Source organism: Cervus elaphus, chromosome 11 (genome assembly GCF_910594005.1).
Source record: "Cervus elaphus chromosome 11, mCerEla1.1, whole genome shotgun sequence".
NCBI lineage: Eukaryota > Metazoa > Chordata > Mammalia > Artiodactyla > Cervidae > Cervus > Cervus elaphus.
This window is the reverse complement of record NC_057825.1, coordinates 89838138-89861210: the sequence shown is the minus strand read 5'-3', so window position 1 is coordinate 89861210 and position 23073 is coordinate 89838138. Positions and strand designations below refer to the sequence as shown.

At 56.2% G+C, this 23073-nt stretch overlaps 1 protein-coding gene across 21 annotated transcripts in view; it reads right to left on the bottom strand.

Annotated features, from left to right (window-relative positions):
- Positions 1-23073, bottom strand: part of DYSF (dysferlin) — a 220588-nt gene that overhangs the window by 74884 nt on the left and 122631 nt on the right. For 20 of the 21 annotated variants that reach the window (XM_043918350.1, XM_043918348.1, XM_043918352.1 and 17 more), the window contains 6 exons: positions 16248-16341; positions 15697-15774; positions 7216-7397; positions 4439-4579; positions 3604-3633; positions 1963-1992 (listed from right to left, as the gene is read on the bottom strand). In XM_043918350.1, the coding sequence (XP_043774285.1) occupies positions 1963-1992; positions 3604-3633; positions 4439-4579; positions 7216-7397; positions 15697-15774; positions 16248-16341 (555 nt within the window). The remainder of the gene's footprint in view (positions 1-1962; positions 1993-3603; positions 3634-4438; positions 4580-7215; positions 7398-15696; positions 15775-16247; positions 16342-23073) is intronic. The other variant, XM_043918346.1, reaches the window with a different exon arrangement.

Sequence of the window (23073 nt, the reverse complement as noted above, 5' to 3'; positions counted from 1 at the left end):
CATCTCTTCCAGGAAGCCATACCCACTGTCCTCCAGCTGTAGAAGTTCTCAGCCTGGGGAGAGGCCTCTCACCTCATTCACGCCTCCCACCCACGCCTGCTGTCCCGAAGGCCATCCCCACTGGGAGAGGCCATCCTTAAACCATCCTCCAGAGTCACTGCCCCTCTCCATTCCTCTCTCTGGCCTAGGCCCCCGTCACTCTGTCTCAAAAGCCTCCTAGCTGGTCTCTCCTGCCCCTCGCTCCCCAACCCACACCTCTCTGCAGCCAGACAGCTTCCTAACACACCCATCTCTGCTCCCAGACTTTCGAGGGCTCCCACGGCCCGTGGCCCAGAATCTAAGACCCCGGCATGGCTTTCGCAGGTCACGGCTGGAGTGCTCTTCACAGGGATCAAGCTGGGAGCCTGGAGGGGGCTGAACAAGGGATACCAAGCAGGAGCCTGGCTGCAGCAAAGAAGACAGAAAACTCCTGCTAAGGCGTCAGGCTTCCTGCAGGACCAGAGGCAGCAGCAAGACTAACCTGCCTCCACCCCGTCTCCGAGGATTCTTAAAACCAGAAAGGACTCAGGACCTCAGCCTGAGCCTTAGCCTTCAAATGAAGGGGTCATGGATCACCTTCTGGGATGGTTCTGTAGAGCAGCTGATATTCCATCCACCCTCCTGGGACTAGGACGCTTGGAAGGTGCTGGCCCAGCCTTGTGCCCAGCAAACCCCCAGGACTTGCTCTCCTCTGGTGCTGCTGACCCATACCTGCCTCGGCCTGTAGCAGGCCGGCCCTGCAGCGGGACACTTGGCCCTTGTCGGGCTCTGGCCCCAAAGATGCAGATTTTGATTTGCTTCTTGACAAGACCACAGCCAGATCCTGCTCTTGGAATCTGAGCCTCCACTGTTATATATTACAAATCCAGTTATTAAGGATTTTAACTTTTTTTAATAACTCATCCCTGGGCTGGGTCTTCTTCAGAGCAGGCTGTGGGTTTTGGCCACAGAATGCTCTCAATCAAGAAGAGGGCTCCGTGCTGCTTCCCTGGACAGGACTCTGGTCCCCTTTCCAAATCGGCAGTCTTTCGCAACTGCAGCCAGAAGCAGGAGGCTGCCTGTCAGGCGCAATTACAGCCAGCTCACTTGGCGGACCCCACCTCGGTCTGGGAGCTGAAGGAAGTGAGGTAAGGGGCGCCGGGCTGCAGATCCCACATCCTGACCCTGCACTTCAAGTCCAAATTGCACTGAAAATGTCAAATGGTGTCCGCTCCCAGTCTGGGGATTCCCTGACGGCAGGAAGTGGCTGTCCTTTTCCCAACCCCCATCTGACCAGGGCTCCCCTTCCCGTCTCTCTGCCCAGGCCTCTGCCCCAGCTCAGTCAGGAGCGCCCACTCACATGTACGCAGGAGGCCGTAAGGAAAGGTGCTCCTCATCCACCATATCAAAGGGCATAGCCTTGCTCCTTTTGGATGCAAACCCCAGGCTTCTCCCAGAACCTAGAAATCCCCAACCCACCCTATCCCCTAAACCGGCCAGACCCCAAACTGGCACTTGCTCCGTTGGGTCAAGGGCATGTTCCCCACCTTCTTCCTAAGCACTGCAGCAATGTCTGCCTAATGCCACCTCCACCAACAAGGCTTCTTTGACTATTCTGTCCCCTTATGAACATCTTTATTCTTGAAAACATTCCACCTGGTACTCAGCCAGATGAAGCAGCTCTGTACTGCTGTCCCTGGGGTCTGGGGAAATGTGGCTTCCAACATAGCAGCAATCCACCTAAGGCCAGAATCACATCAGGACACACCCCAGGCAACCCTGGATCCATGCAAAGAGCGAGAAATGAAATCCACACAGGAATCCATGTGACAGACACACACTGGAGCACCAGAACCAGGAAGGCTCCCGGGCATGGCCTTCCTCTTCCCTCTGTCTCTGCCCACCCACCCAGCCACAGGCCACAGCTGTGAGGGTCCAGCTCACCTCTTCCAGGATCCCTGTTGTGTCCTGTACCTGGACCCCACCATGGGACAGTCCACATCCAGGAGACGGTGGAGGGAGGGGAGCAAGAGGATAGAAGATCACCATTAGTGACAAGGAGCAGTAGGCTGGGGCAGAGATCAACATGCCAGATATCCCCCTAAAGGAACCAACAGAAAACCCTTCCCATCTAGGGTGAGGGGGGGTGTGCTTCCCAGACACACTCTCTGCCTGGCCCCTGCAATGAAGAAAGAAGGTACAACAGACGCTAATGTGGAGAAACTGCCAGGAGAGGCCAAAGCATGAACCTAGAGCCCAGGCATCTCTGAAAGTAACAGAAGAAAGGAGACTGACTGACTGACTGACAGGTGGTGGAGGATCCCAGGCCCTGTGCATGAGTCCCAGGAGGCAGTCAGGCCTGATTCCTGGAGCTGCTGGAGCTATGGACTTGGAGAACCAAGGAGAAGCATCCTAGATGCTCAGGGCTGGCAGACCTGAGAGCAGACGCTTGGACTGGACAGGGAGCAGGAGAGGGAGTGAGACGAACAGGGATGGGAGGAGGTCTTATACGGAAGAACTATCTGCAAACTTGTCTGGGCTCCCTGCCTCATAGGGTTTCCCTGCTGGCTCAGACAGTAAAGAATCTACGTGGAATACAGGAGATCTGGGTTCGATCCCTGGGTCAAGAAGATCCCCTGGGAAAGGGAATGGCTACCCACTCCAGTATTCTTGGCTTGAGAATCCCATGGACAGAGGAGCCTGGTGGGCTACAGTCCATGGAGTCACAAAGAGACACGACTGAGCAACTAAACATTTTCACTTCCCTGCCTCATAAGCAGGGAGGCATCTAGACAGAGCCCAACTGCCTGGGCTCTCAAAGGTGCAGCTGTGCAACCCTTGGCCAAGTATAGGATTCCCAAATCAAGTCAGCCTGGGTACCAGAAAAAGGTGTACACTTTTCATGACCCTCAGGGAACCAAGTCCCCATCACTAGCAGAGGAAAGAAAACTGGATCTCGGTGGAACACTGAGCTGGGAACTAGAGTCGATTGATCAGAGTTTCTGAAAGGTGAGTGATTCTGAAAAGGAATCCCCTGGAGGGCTCGAAAATACCAGAGTTGGCTTCAGTAGGTCCAAAGAGGGACCGAAGTTTGGCGTTTCTAACAGTACCTACCTCGGTGATGCGATGCTGAGAACCACTGGCCTGAGTCAACAGTTCTCAGCTCTGGCTGCACAGTCCCATCTCCCGGGGAGCTTTGAAAGACACCAGTGCCTGAGCCACACCCCAAAAGATCACACTGCATTTGGTCTGTGCTGGGACTGAGCACCAGTGATTATTAACGCTATCCAAAGGATTCCAACACGCAGCCCAGAGGAGAGCCACTGGGCCAGATGGCCAGCGTGGTCCCTTCCATCTGAGTCATCTGTGATCCCTGGACTTCTCAGGGAAAAAAGGCAGGGATGCCTGAGCTACGCAGGGGCCCCAACCCCCACTCACCCTGCCTCTAAGGCCTCACCCACATCTTCCTCGGCTTGAAGGCAGGATGGTGGTGATGTGTGCCTACTGCCCTTCCTAGCCTGGGAGGGGGCTGCAAACACGGGGAGGGGGCAAGCCTGAAAAAACAAAGTTAAGAGTGAGCCTTACCTCAAAACCAGGAATATGGTGGATGGCCGGCTAGGATAAAAAAAAAGAGCTCTGGTTAGGTGCCTGTCACCCAAGGCCCCACCAGCGTCCTTTCTGCCCTGGCCAGGCAAACACATTCCCAACCACAAGTTGACACTCGTGGAATATGTCTGTGATTGGACAGTCCCAGGATCTGCAGACTATTCCTGGGAAGCCTAGGGATTCCTGGGAAGTGCCTGGCAGGCAGGCGCAGGGGAAGCCAGGTTAGCAGTATGCTGTGTCTGCCTTCCACCACAGTAGCCTCACTTCTGGCCGGCTTACATTTTAGAGGTTCACGTCACACTAAGAGCAAATTTGAAGACGCAGCTCTAACCCAAAGCCCCTATTTTATAGCAGGGAAGTGGCGAGCCAGGGTCACACAGCCAGGCCGTGAGCCAGCATGAGAACAGATATCCTGTCCTGCCCTGTCCCTGGAGTCCCCTTCCCCAGGACAATTAGAACCCCTAACCAGATGACAGAGGTCTTTCTCCCAGAAACCGCGTCAGGAAAAACACATGCAATGACCAGAGGACTCAGACATTTGAACACAATTCAGATTTCAACTTTCTGCCCCAGTGTAGGTCGTGTCTTGATTTGGGGCTCAGAAAAGATGGACAAAACTGGTTCCGGCAGGAGGCCTAACATCCAGAGGTGGCCCTTCAGTGCTCTCTGCTAAACGCAGGCCCTTGGTGAGGGAAAAAGAACATATCCGAGGCCTCTCCCCTCCATCAGACCATCCCTTCTCTGGGCCCCCCACCCTCCCCGGCCAGGCGCTCCCGACCTGGGCTTCCTGAATCCAGACATGGACCAGCCTCACCTTCTCTCTCTGGATGAGCTCAAAAGAGGCCAGCAGCTCACCGGCCGGCTGGCTGCCCCTCGTCAGCGGGAACCAGGCCAGCCGGGGCATCCGTTCCAGACTCGGCTGACAGATGCAGCGTCCCATGAACTCATCTACACCCTAGACCAAGCGTGGAGAAAGCAGAGTCAGCGTCCCCCAGCCCTGGGTCTGGTGGCCTGAGTTGTCACCAGACCCACACCTGGCCACCTGAACTGGAAAGGGCCTCAGAAGTCAGGGCAGCCCCTGGTGCAAAATGGTAAGTTCTGCCTCCCTTAGAAGGATGTGAGGAAAACACGTGAGTAGCCTCCTGCCACTGTTGCTAGAGCTGATTCCCATCACGGTCTGCAAGTCCCTCTGTTTGTCCAACTAGCATTCACCTTGCTTCAATTTAACCAAGCTCTAAGCCCATTACAGTTAAAAGTGATAGCCACCTAGCATTTCTTGAATGTCCTCAGCAATACAAGTACTTGACATTTCCCAGGACTTTTGTATCTCCTATTCATTTCACCTTCAGACCCCCCTCCTCCAATTTCCATGGGGAGACTGTGATCAAGCTCATCAAATTAAATGCATCTTGTTAAAATGATGTTTGCATCTTCTCATTCCTTTGTTCTTGTGCCTTCCATGTTCCCGCAGGACCTAGAGGATGCAGTCTGAACCCCTCCTGGCATGGAAGGGCCGCTCACTGGAGCCCGCTCACGCCCCTGTCTCATCCCTTCCCACACGTCTTTGACCCCAGCTGTTGCCCTCAGCTGGCCTCACCCCAGCCTTTATGCTGGCCATTCCACTACCCTGCTGCACTCTGCTCTTCTCAGCCATCACCCACAGCTCTGCCCAAGTTCAGCCCTTTGATGTGGACCCCCAGGACCTTGCTGACCTGTGAACTCCAGCCTTGTGGTTAGCTTCCCCAGGACGGGGGCCACAGACAGAAACTGGGTCTCAGCCAGATGGCGCCGTAGCCGTCACAAGCCCTGGTAGCTTGCCTGAGGCACTCATCCAGTGGAACCCCGGCCAGGGCTGGGAGGCATCCCCACCTGTGGTCACCTCACTGCTGGAGACATCGTCCAGAGCCATCTGGAGTGGTCACCAGCTAGATGCCCCCCTCCGTGAGTGACAAGCCAGCACAGACCCTCAGAGTGGGCACCAGCCACGGTGGTGGGAAGGGCCCCGGAGGCTCCTCTGGGCCCAGTGCTGCCCATTAGTCACTGGGTCATGGAGAGGCTGGGGGAGGGCATCCTTGCACAGCCTGGGCAGCCAGGACCGCAGGAGCCCAGGGCAACGGATATTTGCCAACAGGTACAGCTTCATCTGACTATGTTAACAATGAGCAGGACCCCGGGGCCCACCCACCCAGAAGAGGCCATGGTGCTCTACCACTGGGGTCCCTCTCAGGCATTGGCGTGAAGGGGAGAGAGTGACATTTGCGTGACATTGGTGAAAGTGGAGGTAAGGTGCTATGGGGAGAGAGAGACCAAGTCATGTGGCCTCCCGCCTGCCCCATGCCAGCACTTGCACCTACTTCTGTGATGTCCCCTGGCCCAGAACCCTCTAGTCCTTCCGCCTCCCGCTCATTCCTGCCCCCAAGGTTCCAGGCTCTGAGCTCTTCCCCAAAAGACCCTTCCTCCAGCCGCTCAGCCCCCATGGAGCCAGCTTTTCCTTCCAAGGGCAGAGCCGGCAGGCCGGCCTCCCCAGTCCAGGCCCGCGTTGCCCACTGTCACCTGGTGGGGGCGCCCTCACTGGCATCACCTTCAGCCACCTTCTGGTCATCACACCATCCTACCCAGTCATGGCAACCCTTTCTGGAAACATCTTTGAAACTCGGCCCCCTTCCCTTTCATCCACTGCTACCCACAATCCGGGCAGGGCCTCTTGGCCACATACACCTTGGCCAACCTCGTCTCTCTCTCCCAATAGCATCCCAACCCTCCTTTATAAAGTGTTTCCCTGACCCTGCTACGCCTCCAATCCCCTGACCTCTACTCCTTGCTCTTCCTTCCCCGCCCTGGCCCTCCCTCGTTCTGTGCTAATACCCTCTGCCTCATCCCAACACCTCAATCTCACATTCCCCAGAGCCTGTCACATTCCAGCCCACCACTGAACTTTTCCTGTCCAATACAGCATCCAATAGTTAAATTTACATTTAGTGGATTAAACTGAAAAGCAAGGAAAATCCATCTTCTCTGTTGGACTAGGCACATTTCAACTGCTCAGCAGCACACACCGCAAGTGGCCCTCATTTGGGCAGCACGACCACAGAGGCTTCCCTCCAGCGCAGCAGGTTCTGGGGGACAGCACCACCCCCGCCCCACGCCCAGAGCGGACCCGGCCGGTGTCACGAGCCGGTTCCCTGGAGGAGTCCCTGCCGTGTGGTCCCTGGCTCTCACCTGGACCGGGAACCCCACGTGAGGGGCCACTCAGCCCAGTGCAACGTGCGGAGTCAACGCAGCTCTCCGACGAGGAGGGGGAACCCACCTGGGATCTTATAAGCAAGCTAGAGACAGAGAAGACCCAGGCTCCCAACCCCCAGCGAAGCACCCTGGCCAGATCTGTCCCCTTTCTCTCTCATGGGCCAACAATTCACTCTAAAATTTTCACCACTCTGCAGCCTGTGGGGTCGGGGAGAGGCCACCAGCCCCAGCCTCGGGAAGCGCCCGTCTGGCAGGGCACCCATCCCACACAGCAGCATCTCCCCCTGGGCGCTGGGCCCTGGAGAGGGCGGCCAGCGAGGGCTGGGGGAGGGAGGCGGGCAGACTCACGTAGGTGTCATGGTCATACAGCTCCACCACGATGCTGGGCGGCTGCTCAGCGATGCTGCTCGGCTCGCCAAAGATCTCGATCTCGTAGAAGATGAGCGTCTGGTCCCAGGTGGGGTTCAGGGTGTTCTTCGCCACCACCGTCTTCTGGCTCTGGTGCAGGAAGGAGACGACTGCATAGGGATCTGTGTGGGCCGGGCACGGGGAAGGGAGACAGGACACAGCAGAGACCGTCAGGAGTCATGAGGCCACAAGGCTGAAGCAGGGCTGTGGCTGCCGCTCTGGAGCAGCAATGTCCAGGCTGGAGACGTGTCCCAGCGGGGCTCCCCCCCCACCCCTGCTGGTGATGACCGCAGGGAGATGGGGCCAAGGTCCAGGGGAGCAGGCCCAGGAATCCAGAGAGTTTCCCCTCGGGGATCCTTTCTGAACTGGTTGCTGGGGGCAAAAGTCTAGTTGAAGGAGGTGAGAACCTGGATGGTGCATTCATTTATTCATTCATTCATTCATCCAGGGCTTCCCAGGTGGCGCTAGTGGTAAAGAATCGTCTGCCAATGCAGGAGACATACAAGATGCAGGCTCGATCCCTGAGTTAGGAAGATCCCCTGAAGGAGGGCATGGCAACCCACTTCAGTATTCCTGCCTGGAGAATCCCATGAACAGAGGAGCCCGGCAGGCTACAGTTCATAGAGTCACAAAGAGTGGGACACAACTGAAGCAACTTAGCATGCACACACACACACACACACACACACATCTTCAAGATGGTTTGGAATTATTGACATTCATCCTGCAAGCATTTACTGAGAGCTATCTGCAGGCCAAGCTAGGGGCTAGGTGATAAAGACTGAGAACACATTTGGAGCAATACAAAAATCTATACAAAAAAAATATATAAAATTGCAATTTTGATCAGTAGAGTGGTGTGTAAGAGAGGAATCTAGCTTTCTCGAGAGGCAGAGTAGAGTGGAGAGGGAGGTTCCATTAGACTGGCATGCCTAGGTCTGCATTTCAGCAAGCTTAGGCTGGCTGTCATTGGAGAACAGACTTGAGGGGGCAGAAGTGGGTGCAGGGAGACCAGTTATGAAACTACTCCCAGGGTTCAGGCAGAGAGGGTGGTAGCATAGATGGGTGGGGGAGTTAAAGAGAAACAAAGGGATTTGAGGGCTGTTGGGAGCTGGGGGGTGGAGAGGAGAACCTCAAGATCCCAGCAGCTCCCTGCCACCCCCAAACTCCTTTCTAACCTGCCAGCCCCAGTCATGCTGGCCTGGGACCCACCAGGATCATCCCTCTGTCTGGTCCCAAGGCGTCACGAGAGAAGTTTCTAGGGCAGTGGTTCTCCAGTGTGAGGATGCAGAGATATCACCTGGAAGGCCGGCCCTACCCTCAGAGACTCCTTCACCAGGCCTGGGGTGGGGCCTGAGAACTGACATTCCTCACAAGTTCCCAGGTGGTGCCGAGGCTGCCTTTCAGGGCTACACTTGGGAACCAAGGCAGGAGAAGGGCCCATGGGACTGAGTGCATATAATCTGGGACAGGAGAGAAAGGCTGGGAGGAGGGGCTCTCACTAGGGGGCAAGGTCCAGTGGCTGCCATTCTGTAAGATTCAATGTGCCAGATGCTGAAGCCAGGTGGACAGAGAAGTGTGAGGATGCAGGAGGCTGGATGCTCAATGCCTGGCAGGGCTGAGCCCAAAGACCCTGTCACATACCCTTTACACTTGGCACCTTCTCCATCCCGCAGCACCTTGCACCCCACAAGACGGCCCCTGTGTGACCTCAGACGGCCTCAACACCAGACATCTAGTGCCCAGATGTCCAGCTGGTTCTGGGGCTGAGATGGGGAGACAGCTTTTCCCCACAGTTGGCGGCGGGGCGGAGTGGGCAGGGCAGGGCAAGCCAGGATCCCTGTCCATAAGACCAGGCGGCATGCCACAGCCACTATACAGGAGGCGGCAGACGGTGACCATCGAGGAGGTGGAGAAGTTGGAGTGAGCAATAGGAGGACTCCCATCAAGGGACAGGTACAGGATTGTGGCTATTGCCCAAGGCGCTAGTCTTAAGGGTGGGGGGAGAGGGCAGATCTGAGTTAGAAGGCAGAAGCTACAGGCACTCACTGGCCAAACAAGGCTGGGTTTGGCTAATGGGAGGCAGCCACCTGGCTAAGACCAGTTCGCAGCCTTCAGGCACAAAAGCACAGTGGGGTCAATCCTGGAGGGCTTCCTGTAGGAAATCAGTTTTGAAGCTGACCCTGGCGGTAGAAGAGGCCATCAGGACGACCTTGGCAGAAGAGGGGCCAGGAGAGACGTGTCCACCTCTCACCACCTCCACCTGGTGGAGGCCTCCCTGGCACGGGGCTCCCTCCCCATGCACCAGCCTGGCAAGGCTGCCCGAGCCGTTCCCTTCCTGCCCCTGGCAGGGCCCAGCGGCGTCTGTGCGTTTAATGAAACCGTCTGGCTGTGATACCATCAGCTCCAAGCTCGGCAGAGAACCTCTCCCCGGTTCCAGTAAGGGAAAGAGGGCGCGTTCCGATAAATAAAACCATATTAGAGAGCCAGCGAAAAAGCCCCTTTTGTTCCCGCCCCCTGTGCTTCCCAACGCTTTATTTTTATAAGCACGGGGCCCCAGACCGACCGCGTTTACACAGAGATCACAATTGCACATTGTGGCGGCCGTGCACGCTGTATTGGTGTTGGCAGCACCCCCCACGCTGGCCCCCGAGCAGGCGACTCCTTCCAGCAGCCCCATCAGCGCAGGCAATGAGCTCAGCACGGGGGAAGGGAGGGGGCGGCTTTCAAACAAAAATCACCCAGACCCACACGCGCGCCCCGCCCGCCCAGGGGAGGAAAAAACACACAACAAAGGCATTGTAAGGAGCAGGCCTGGAGGCCTGGGGCCTCAGACACTGGGCTACTGTGTGCCGGGGCCTGGCCTCTCCCCCGCACAAGGCCCAGCCCCTCAACAATGGGGCGGGCGGGGGCTGGGGTGTTGCTGAAGCAAGGTGGTCAGATGAAGGGAAGCCAGACAGACGCACAGACACAAGCCTCTTCCAGGAAAGCCAGGAGGAGGGAGAGGCAGGTCTCAAGAAGAGGGGGAGGGGAGGGGAGAGGCCGGCTCTTCCCAGGGCCACGCCGGTAGGTGAAGGCCAGCCTCACCTGCCAAGCCGCACGGAGATGCCCCTGAGGCGGAAGCTGGATTGGAGCGCTGGGGGACCACAGGCTGTCTGGGGAGCTCCAGCCAAGAACACACAAGGGTTCTACAGGACTTCAACACTGTGGGAGGCCCCAGACAGGTGACCGCTGGACCTGCAGCCCTGTGCCCAATCTCTGAGGCATTCCCGGAGCGCCAAGAAGGACCATACACTCCCTCCAACAGCTCAGACCACCAGGGTGAGGGACAGGACAGGCGGCGTTGCACCCCTTGTTAGAAGAGGGGGCTTTGCCTCAGAAAGATAAGTCTCCAGTGCCGGCTCACACGTGCCTGGGACCAGACTCCCCGGCTCCTAGTCAATGCTCCTTCTTCCTGTCACGATCAGGGTAAAAGGCCCCTTAAGACGGGTGGAGTAGATTGCTAGTAAGCAAGGCAATGCAAAGAAAAGCTACAATACAGCAGTATTTTTCATATAAAATTAAGAAAAATTTGTTTAGATTTATAAAACCCAGTGCTGGTGAATAGCTGATGAAATAGGTATTCTCCTTTATTGCTGGAAGCAATTCAACAACCCTTTAGGAAAGCAATTGGGCTGTATGCCCTGAACAACATAAAACTGTTTACACCCTGTTTCCCATATTCCTGGGAATCATCCAAATTAACCAAAAAGCTATATGAACCAAGATGTTCACTCCAGCATTATTTGCGATCCATCACTCATTCAATATACAGTTACTGACTGACCAGCATGTGGTAGGTAAGCACAGTGCTTTGAATATGAAGGCGCATGAGACGGTCCAGACTCTTAAGATCATGACTGCTGCTTAGAATTGGTAACTAAACATCAATTATAACACAAGTGATGTGCAGCTGCCTAGCAAAGTGTTCAGGGCACTAGGGGTTGGGGTAGGCTGTGGAGCCTGGTGGCCTCAAGTCAGTACTTCCAAAGGAGGCCTCCCCAAGTGTCAAGAATAAGGAGGTAACCAAGACAGACCAAGGAGAAGGGGGTATCCAGGCACCCAGGACAGCATGGGCAAAGGCACCAAAGAGCACTAGGGGGACAGCAAGCCTGTCTGCAGCGAGGAAGGGAGCACCCCGGGCCACGGGAATAGAGGACGAGGGAGAAGGCAGGTGGGCAGACCACAAACGGTCCCGGATTCACACCGAGCTAGTTGGATTAAATCCTGTCGATCACTGTTTCCCAAACTAGGTTCTAAGGAAGGCGAGCTCTCAGGGGAACGAAGGAACGCGTAAACAAGTTCAGCAGGCTCCCTTCCTGCAGCCACCCCAGAGCCTTCCGCGCCACTGTGCATTGTAAATTGCTAAGTGTGCAGTGCTTCCCAGTCTCTCTCACTCAGGAACCCTTTTTAAGTGGAGCGTTTCACAAGCCTCCAGTGCACCTTGGAAAATAGCTTCTTAAGCTCATCGGGAGAATTCCCCGCGCAGAGCCAAACTTAACAGAAAGCTGTGCTTCAGAAGAGGGGGTGGGCTGTGACTGGAGTCCAGACAGAGGAAGCCCACAGCAAGGACTCCCCAGCCCCACTCAGGACAGAGTCTGGGCCTGGGGGCCCACAGAGGTGACCTCAGCCAGGGGGCAACTGCAGTTCAGCAGACCTCACTGTGGCCTGGCCTGGCATCAACGCCCCTCAGGACCACCCAACCAGCACATAGCTCTGACCGCCCAGGAACCATGAGACCAGCAAAGAGGGCACTGGACTCTCTACTTTCTTGGCAGACACCCCACCCCCATAAATTAATAACTTGGCATTTGATCCACAAGCCTCTCGTTTTCTTCATTAATCAAGCCCAGTCCCTGAGCCCACTGACCCATGACCCTTGCAAGGAGGAATTTCCAGGGCCTCAAATTAAGGGCGGTGCCCTGGACTGTGAGCTGCCCAGGGGTCCTCATCATGGTGGCCATTCTGAAAGCAGAGCTTGTGGCTCCCTCAAACCACATGGGCGGTTCCGGGCTGGGGGAGAAAGCAGAGAAGAACCCCCTGGAGTATAGCTGGGCAAAGGAGAGGACGTCCTCCCAAGCCTCTTTGAGAAATATCCGTCCACAGTGATGAGCAGCTCTGTGCACTGGTGAGGGCCACACTGCCACCCATGACGCATGGCACTGAGGATGTGTGGTTTCTAAGTCTGGAGTCCTATCTTTTCCATTCTAAGTAGATTCAGTTCATAGTCCAGATGCTCACCCAGCAGTGGCAACCCTATCCCAGTGTAAGTCATTTGAAGTAAGCATCAGTTCACATTTTTTATACCTAATCACTACCTTGGCCACACACACTTATAACCACACAAACACAGGCCACACACACCCTTCCAGGGGTCCAGAGGATTGGTGCTGGCCCTCCAGGCAAACCCCACTGAGGCAAAATCCTCAGGCTCCCTGCACGGCAATATCGCCACAAGCCTCCCTCCCCACCTGAGTTCAGTGTCACTCAACAAGTGTTTCCTGGGCAATTCCTGTATGTCCCCCACACCTTTGGCCAAGAAGAGGGGAACAAACACAGCACCAACCTTGGGGCAGTCCCAAGGCCACCCCACAAGGGACAAGCAGAGGTCACAGCCCAGGGCCACAGGAGCCCCCACTGGGAGAAAAGCCAGAGGGCTTCCCAAGGAGGGCCCTCATGGCCGCAGACACCAGCAGACCGGCTGGCAGATGGGACCAGTGCTAGACTCTGTGCCGCACTGGACCCTCCCCTGGCCCCAGACATGCCTGGTACACACAGGAGTTTCCTCTGAGAAATGCCAGCCGGTGGCCATGCATAGCCTCCAGCCGCCAGCCACCCCAGGGTCAGTTCCAGGGGAGAAACTGCTTTGGTTTAGGGTTTGGGAGTGAAAATAAACACTCTGGGTTTTATAGATTCACCCGTGTTGGCTGCTGTTTTCCTTTCCAGCAGCTGCTCAATCAGGCCTTTCATTCAGAAGCCAGTGGCCTCCGAGGAAGCCCTGGGCAGTGCCCTCAAAGCTCAAGGGATGTTTATTTGGGGGCGGGGGTGGAGCTAGGATGGAAATTGTGACGTCTTCTGCGGGCGGGACCAGGCTGACCCTGCCTGTGGTCCCCAGAGGTGCGGGTCCCTCAGGGGAGCTCCCCTCCTACAGGTCTGCTGCAGTACGGCCCACAGAGAAGGGGTCCTCCACCTGCACCCCACTTCACTCCTCCCCCACCTGCACCCCCACCTCTCACACTCTCCCCTGAAGGAAGAGGAAGCAAGACTGGGAATTAGGCCACTTCTCTTCCTCGGGGTAGGTGCTGAGTGTCAGAAAGCATCCTGGCCACAGTTCCCGGGAAACTGCAGTGGCAGAGATCGGCCTCTCACCTGCCAAAGCCCCTGCACTGGGCTTGCACACTCTCTCGGCACCCCGAACCCAAAGCACAGAAAAGAAATGGCTCCACCCACCCCACGTCCGGCTGCACGCAGCTAGAGGAAAGGTCACTGAGAGGAGAGGAAGGTGAGGAGGTACAGCTGCTGCGGAGGAACCAGGGTAGCTCCCCAGGCCGGGGAGGAGCGGGGCCTGGAAAGGGGCATGGATGGGTGGTGTGAGCTGAGTGCCAGCCTATGAACAGAAGGTCACTCCCCCAGAGGAACTCAGTTCTACCCAACTAAGCACCAAGCGTTTGGAAGGGGGTACATCACTTGTCAGCTATTTCAGCTCAAGCAATTTAGTTAACCTAGCTGAGTCGCAGTTTCTTCGTCAGTAAAATGGGGATGTTAAATGCCTACTTCATAGAAGAGTTGTAAGGGTCATATGAAATAACATCAGTAAAGTGCCTGGGCTCATAGTAAGCACTGTGTTATTTCTTTAGCTTTTAAGTGCTACAGGCTCAAGGTAAGTCAAGGTCTCTTCCTTGAGGAGCTCAGAGTCACGGTGGGAAGAATATGACAGAATATCATGGCAGCTGATCTATGCAGAGAGTAAGGGCTCTGAGAGAGGTGTTGGCAAGGTCCTGACCAAGTACTGAGGAAGGAACAGCCAGCTTGGCTTGGGGAAGAGTCAGAGGGCATCTGGGCTGGTTCCTGAAAGATAAGTAGGAGTTCACTGGATTAAGAATAGCGAGGGACTGCATTCCAGGCACTGAGTACGACGGCCAGAAACATGAAGAACTAGACAACGTGACAAAAGTCGGTGCAGCCGGAGCTTAGTGGAGAGAGAGCTAGGAAAAGATGAAACTGGTGAGGTCCACAGGGGCCAGATCACAACGGAGCTGCCCACCAGGCTAAAGAGCTCTGGACTCATGTGTTGTGAAAGTGAAAATGTTAGCCACTCCATCCTGTCTGACTCTTTGCGACCCTATGGACTATAGCCTGCCAGGCTCCTCTGTCCACGGAATTCTCCAGGCAAATTCTTGCCTGGAGTGGGTTGCCATGCCCTCCTCCAGGGGATCTTTCTAACTTGGGGATCGCACCCAGGTCTCCCACATTGCAGGCAGATTCTTTACCATCTGAGCCACCAGGGGAAGAAGCCCATTTATGTGTTAGTATCTGTATGTTAGTTAGTATGTGTTTGAAACCAGGGTGGTGACATGACCAGAGCTGTCTGGGGTGGTGTGGAAGGTCACAGGGAGGCCAGGAAACGACCAAAGGGCTCCGATAAAAGGGGCATGGCTAGTGCGAGACAGCAGCCGCGAGGCTGAACCGGAGGGAACAGTCTCTGAGAGAGACTCGGGAGCCAGAATCAACAGGACTGGGCACCTGTGTGTTTCCAGCCTGGTGGGTAGTACAGGCACATGGACGTGATGCCAGGACTGAGGTAGGAAGTAAAGAGGGGCCTGGATCTGGGGGAAGGGGGCCCAAGCAGTTCGTTTTGGATAAGACGAACTGCGGTGATGCTGAGTCTTCCAGGGGAGACACTGAAACTATGGCTGGGTATAAGGGGCTTCTAGAAACTGAAGACCTGGAAGTTTCCCTGACACGAGCGGTTCCTGGGTTTGGTAGGGGGACCCCAGTGTCCAAAGAAGAGAACACACACGGAACTCCCTGGGGGCATCAGGCTCAGGGGGCAGTGAAGTGGTTGAGCAGGAACAGGTGAAGCAGGAAGCTGCAGGAGACCAAGAAGGAGGGGTGTCCCAGGGCCAAGGCAAGAGGGGCTTTCAGGGGGCAATGATCAGTAAAGCCAAACCCCACAGAGGGGTCAAGGAGGCCCCTGCAACCAGGAGACACAGTGAGCTGACAGCGGCCCCCACCTCCACAAACACAGCAGACCACCACCCTCACAGCGCCGCCACCCTCGATACAGGGACGCCCAGGCCACGTTCCCTGCGGGCCGAAGGCCCTACGACTGTTCCCAGCTCTCAGCCCCTGGCCCCAGCTCTCCCCACTCCCCCTGCCTACCGGAAAAAGAGTCCTTGTCCATTGCAGGCAGATCCCGGGCCTGGTACATGTAGCAGCGTAGATGGTAGCGGTTCCCATCTGCATCAGAGAAGAAATAGATGCCAAGTGAGGGGCTGGGGGTGACAGGATCTGGGGGGCTGGAGGATGGAGTGTGTCTCTAGGAAAGCAGTGGACAGAGGGGCTGGATGATAGAGACCACCTGTGCCACACTCTCAGGATCAGGAGAGCAGACCACAGCCCAAAGGCAGAGCCACAAAGCAATGTGTCCTGGGCCCTGGTGAGCACTGGGGAGGGGGCAGGGAAGGGGGAAGGGGTCAAATGAACCGCAGGGACAGTCAGAAGGCACAGTGCCTTGAATGCTGGACTTCAGGCTCGGCGTTGACACACACACCACACACAGACCCACACACAACACTGACCCACAAACAAAGCATACAGACTCAGTCCTCCACAGCACCCCCACACACACCTGATCCCGTAACCCACACGGCCAGGCACGTAAGGGTGACCCACCCGTGTCACCCCTGTAGATACCTCCACACATCACTTACAGTCAAAGATGCAGGAGATCGTGGGTCTGTTCACACCAAAACTCAAGGTGGAGACGGACACGGAATCTTCACTCCTGTCATCCACCACGCCACCCTGGAGACACAGAGCTGGTCACAGCAGATTCTGACCCCGAAGGCTGGAGGTGGCAGGGAGCCTGGCTCAGATCGTCAGGTCTCCACGCTCCTTTAGACAAGGCTCCTCACTGCCTGAAGCTCTAATTGCACTCCAGACCCCAATGTCGAGTCCACAGGGAAAAGCCTCTCCCTTTCTAGCGGAGACCAGACAAGCCAGAAGGGGGTTTTGAGTTGTTCCAGCCCAAGAGGCTAGCGTTTGATAGAAGGAAGGACTCAAGGGGCTCTCCGGGGTGGGAGTGGGGTGGAATCCACTGGGGATCTGCCCAGGGCAAGGGGTCATGGGGAGCCCAAGTTTGGAGGGCCTCAAACAGCATCTCTGTCCCCCCGACTGGACACAGGGCTGGTGTGGGGACACACAGGCACTCAGCTGGGTGCCCAGCTCTGGAGAGAAGCTGCACTGTGTCCTCTCCCATCTCTTACCAGCTCCCACTGTGCTGAGGGTCAGAGGCACCTGAGCCTGGGGACAAGGGCATGGTTGAGGCGGGGGCGTTGTTTACATTCAGGCTCATAAGCTCTGCATCAAGCTAGATGCTCAGTCCCCTGTCCTCGTTGGCGCTGGACTCACTGGGCCTTCCCTGGACCACATGGCACGGTGCCCGGCATCCCTCCACCACCGCCTCTGCCGCATGGCAGCCCCTCATCAAGGATGAGCCCCAGAGGAGTCAAGGCTCCCGCAAAAACAGGAAATGTGCCACTCACATGGCAGCCCGCCCTTCCAGACCTGGCCTTCTAGGACATCAGTTCCACCAGCCTCTCGAGGTAGGAGCCCAGCAGAAGGGCCAGGGAGAGCTGGACAGCCTTCCTCTGCCATCCACTCCCTCTGCACGGCCCTTCCCCTCTCCCCACACTGTCATCTGCCCCAGTCCCTCTTCCCAACACCCAAGCATGCCCACCCTTGAAAGAAAACCCAGCCTCCCTTCCCATGGCCTTTTCACCCCACCCAGGCCCACCCAGATTAGCCACTCCCCAAGGCCTTTCCGCTGGGCCACACTGCCCTCTACCTGGCAGCAGCCAGTTCCCAGGAATCTCCACTGCTCTCCAGGCCCTACAGCTACACCCCCACCCCCCACCCGCACTTCCAAACACAAGAGGCGCGGACACTGACGAGCGCCTCCTCTCCAAACCATGTCCACCCTCAGGGCCTAGCCCCAGGCCCCTGGTCCAAGACGCCTCCCTGGATACCTGTCCCCTTCAATCATGTCCTACTCTTTGTGACCCCATGGACTGTAGCCCACCAGGCTCCTCTGTCCATGGAATTCTCCAGGCAAGAATACTGGAGTGGGTTGCCATTTCCTTCTCCAGGGGATCTTCCTGACTTGACCCAGGGATCAAACCTGGGTCTTCTACACTGCAGCCAGATTCTTTACCATCTAAGCCACCAGGGAAGCCCTAAGTATCTGCAAGTGTGGGAGAGTTCTACAGTATCTGTCTCACAGGGCTGCCTGATTGTTAAGAAGATAAATTATATGCTGTGTTGGCACACAACTTGGCACATAATAAATCAATAAATATTTGCTATTAATGATCTTATGAGAGAAATAAAGCATGGGGTGGGGTGAGGGGAGAGGTCATAAACTATGAAGTCAGTAATTGTGCTCAGGGGTGGTATTCATATATCCTGTATTTGTTCAAAATTACTCCAGGAGCTGGAAAAGTGGACATTTCAGCACAAAGCCACAGTCCTGGGCAGAAATCAAAATCAGTGAGTCAAGCAGTCAGTCTCTCTCTACACACACAGACACACACACACACATGCGCGCACACGCACACACACACACACATGCACACACGCACACACACACAGACACACACACATGCACGCACGCACATACACACACACACACATGCACGCACACACAGGACAGCAGGGAAGGGTGTCACACAGCAGACAGATGAGAACCCAAAAGCCACCACACTTAGAATCCTCGCTCTCGGCAGGCGTGAGCCCGGCCTTGCAGCACCGGCCCCGCCACCACCCTTGCCAAGTCCAACAGCTAATGGGTCTGGCCGCAGGGTCCACAAGGCCACAGGCAGGGCCAGACTCGGGGCCCATCAGCTGCAGGGACACCAAGGAGAGCAGGTCAGGAAGCTATAAACAGGGTATGGCCACCCCCAGGGCCACAAGGCTCAGCGCCCCCAGCAGCTCATACACCTTGGGGTGGGGAGGGGGGAGTTTGCAGGGACTCTGGAGCCCCTCATCTCAGCCAGCCACACACACACATGCACTCCACTCACAAGTAGGGCACTGAGCTGAGTATCAGGAGGGAAGCCACCTCTGGCGGCCACAGGCCCCATGATTCCTCTCCCCCGCCAAACCGGGGATCTGCAAGGGCCGTCCATGCCCCACTGAATGGCCTGTGCCTGGGGCTTTGGCAGCACTTTCTGGGTCTCCGTCCTAAGGCACAGCCGCCTGCCTGTGATGAAAAAGCGTCCTCCTCCCTGGGGTTTCCACGAAGGCTGGGGCCTCAGAAGCAGCTCAGTCCTGGCCCACGGCAGGCCCAGCACCAACAGCGACACCCTTCAGAGGGAGAACTGCGCTCCTCCAGGAATGGCCCTCACGCTGCCGAGGCTCCTCCACCTGCCCAGCCTCCAGGAGGGGCCCGCAGCCGTCCACCCTGGTCCACAGGGCCTCAGTCCACCCCCACCCCCATCTGCTGCCCAAGGGTGGGAAGAAGCTGGGAGAACCAGGGCGACAGACTCACCTAGAGCCGGGCTGAGAGGCCCCCACTAAGCCCAGCGCCCCCCGAGGAGCTCCAGTCCCGAAGTCAGCCTGGTTTCCACACTGGGCAGAATTCTAGCCACAAGCAGCCAGTGTCTTTACATACTCCAGCCCAACAACTCTCTCAGGGGCACCTGGGCTCTTCATGGTTCCCCTTCAGACCCTGGGAGCAGAGTGGGGGCCAGCCCTCCTCCCAGCCCAGCTGCGGCCTCTGCATTGAGTCTGCAGCGGTCAGGACACTCACTCCCAAAGGCCCAGAGCCCTGCTGCCTCCACACTCAAACCAACCCCAGGGTCCCTTTTCTCACCCCAGGCCTCTTGCACAGTGTTCCCTCTGCCCTACTCTTTCCCTGCCTTTTTCCTCAGATGTCCAGTCTCACCTTCAAGGTCACCTTGCTAGGAGTTGGGCACCTCCCAGGTGCTCCCACAGAACCCCACATTTTCTCCTTACTACATATACCACCTTCCACTGTAAATCTCTATTTTTTTTTCTATTTCTTTTTTTTTTCATTTATTTTTATTAGTTGGGGGCTAATTACTTTACAATATTCAAGTGGTTTTTGTCACACACTGACATGAATCAGCCATGGATTTACATGTATTCCCCATCCCGATCCCCCCTCCAACCTCCCTCCCCACCCAATTCCTCTGGGTCTTCCCAGTGCACCAGGCCCAAGCACTTGTCTCATGCATCCAGCCTGGGCTGGTGATCTGTTTCACTCTATTTCTTTCTCTGCCCCTTCCACAGAGAGCTCTGGGCAGTTCCCACCATGCACCCAGCATCCAGCAGAACCCTCACCCACAGCAGTGCTCAAGGAGAAACTGGAGGAAGAGTGAATGAATGAATGATTGAACACACACCTTTCTTGGGAGAGCTGATGATGAAGGCCAGCCCATCGCCCAGGTCAGGGGCTCAACCTGTGCATTAACACAAATAATCCAGCACCACACTTTTTCCACTTGGAAGAATACTTTCGGCTTTCACGTATGGATGTGCACAGGTCACGTTCAGGGAATCTCTCTCAAAGCAGACCATGAAGCCTCATGAAAAGCTGTTTTGGGAACTTCTGGGAAGCATCTCCCTCCCGCCTGCCCTCCCCTCTGACATTCCGCTTGTGTTTATTAAACACGTACTTTGTGCCAGGTCTTTCCCACATTCAAGTTGGAAAAGAGGTACTGCTGCTTGTGGAGACATCAAATGTCACCTCCCCAGAGAGGCCATCCCCGTCCAAATGTCAAAAACCACACTCACATCCACACCATCGCACACCCACCCACACACCCCAATCCCACAAACCAGCCCTCTTCTTTCTTCTTCAGCTTTCCTTGTCTCACAGCACTTACTACGCTGCATGCTTGCTATATGAACACTTTTGTTTCTTGTCTCTCCGGGCTGTAGAATGCAGGCTCCACAAGGGCACTGCTGTGCCCCCAGGGCCTGCTACAACGCCCGGCACAGAGAAGCCCTCGGCAAACATTTACTGATCAAGGAATAAAATCCAGGCACTCTATGAGTGCCTCTCCTATCTCATACTCACCCGTCTTCTGGAGAGAATTATTTGGGGCTAAAGAAAATTTCTGGGTGGAGACTGATTTGAGGGATGGATACCCTGAGATAGCAATGGTGTCGGCAGAGAGGAGAAGCAAAGATCAGTGGAAGTTCAGCAGAGATGACCCAAGTTGCCACCCTCAGCATCCGTCCTCGCCTTGGAATCCTGCCAACACCTTACCACCTCACAACAGGGATTGTCTGTTCTCAATACAGGCAAACTCTGGCACACACAGGTAACCACCATGGGGCAGAAAAGCAACCTGCAGTTCCCTGACACTGCGGTGCACGTGCGTAGAGTAGGCCATCAGGGCAACTCATTCATTTTATAGACCCTGAAGCTCCGACACAGAGAACATCAGCCTGTCAGCCCCTGGGCATCGAGCTCCACGTCATGTACTGGGAAGTTGTGGGGAAGGTGCCTGGAGCTCACCATGTGGGTTGGAGGAGGCAGCTGGAGATGCCACCGGAAAGTCCAGTTCCTAAAACTCTGATTCCTTACCGTGAAGTGGCCATTGTGGTAACACTCCCCTCGATGGGCTACTGAGGCAAATGCAGGGGTTTCCAGTCTTGGCAGTACTGACATTTGGGGCTGCATAACTGTTACGGGGGCTGTCCTGCGCATTGGATGTTTAGCAGCATCCCTGGCAGCTACACATATGATGCCCACAGCTGTCCCCAGCCGCCCGCTGTAACCACCAAAAATATCTCCAGACACTGTCAAATGTCCCCTGGCGGTAGGTGTGGGATATAAATTGTCCTCAGCTGAGAGACACTGGTGGAAATAAAATGAAATGTACCCACGGCCCTGGACAAGTACCTGGCACATAATCAGATTCAGTGCTGCCAGTTTAACTCTTTCATCTCACCAGTCTCAGGCTAAGCAATACCTTTCCCCCCTTAATCCCCATCCTCTGACTTTAAGTCTGGAATCCACCACCATCCCCCTGCCATAGGACCTTTGCACCAGCTGTTCTCACCACCTGGAATGCCCTCCAGACAAGCTAACTCGAGTTCTTTCCTCAGCTCAGTCATCAGAGGCCCGGACACTTCCTTGACTACTGCCCTGCCTTCATCAGCAGCCCCTGCTCAGATTCTCCAGACATCTCTGCTGCATCCATCTGTCCATGTGTGTAAGTAAGGCATGCACATTTCTTCGTCCCCCAGCACCCAACCCAGCATCTGGCACTTCGTAAACATCCAGAGAAGATTTGTCACATGAATCACCAGCATCCCCACCCTAAGGTATGTGCCCAGCGCTCAGGTCTACGGTCCCAGGAAAAGGGAAGGAAACCGCATCAGACAGCACCTCACACTCTCATGGCGCTCAGAGTCAAATGCCACCCGAGAAACAGCAGGATATCGGCTCACTTACCCCCCAGGAGGGGTCATTTGTAGGGCGAAATGGAACAGAGTGGGCCCTCGGGAGGACCTGTTTCAAGAAGGCTTGGAGGAGGGGGAGAAAAAAGCAGGGTGCCGAACAGGGGGAACAGAAGCACGCTGAGGCCTGACCCCCCACCCCCAAGATCAGGGGAGACTTGGCTACAGGCGCGAGGCCAGGGCAGGGCAAAGCTGGGAGAAGCAGGGCTGGCTTCCTTGAGCTCTCACTCGGACGGAACCCTGAGCACAGCCAGGCTGCAGGGGCGGCTGACGGTCTGGTTTCCACCCACCCACCTTCACCCCCACTCCACACTGACACTCTTCCCCAGGCCAGGCCCGGGGCATTGGGTTTCCCACAGTCACATTCCTGCCTCCATAGCTCATGCCGATGTGACTCCCAGGCTGGCGCTGGCAGCCACACGGTCTGTGGCCACGCACTCGGTCTCGGGGCTAGCTGTGGGAGGGAGCCTGCCGCTCACCCAGGGACTGGGCGGCCTCCAACTCGCGGCTGCCCCGCTGGCGGCCACGGCTCCCTGGAGGTGCCTGAGCTCAGGAGGGTGAGGAACTCTCCCTCCCAGGTATACTCGGCTCCTCCAGGCTAGCCCCCAAGCCAGCGGCCACGCCCACCTCTTCTGCTGAAGACGGACGTCCCGGGACCCCGGCCACCACACCGGGAGGAGGTGGGGAGGTTCTCTGGAAACAAGCAGCCTACGAAGGGGACTCCTTGACCCACCTAAAGGGGATCCAAGACCAAGCACCAGACCGCTGGTGTTTCTGAAAGTCTTTCTGCACATGGGCCGTCATACACATGCCTCCTTCCTCTGACAACACTCACACCCCCACACAGGGCCCAGAGGTCTGGTTCAGGATCTATAAAGTGGAGGTAGGGAGGAGCAGAAGGGGCTGGAGTCAAGGTGGATGCAGCAAAAAGGCACAAGCTGAGCAGCAGGACTCCGCAGGGCTCACTAAGTGGGGGACAGAACCACAGAAGCCGTGCTCATGGCAGTCAAGAAATGGTGGCATCTCCGAGCTGGCTCCAGGGGC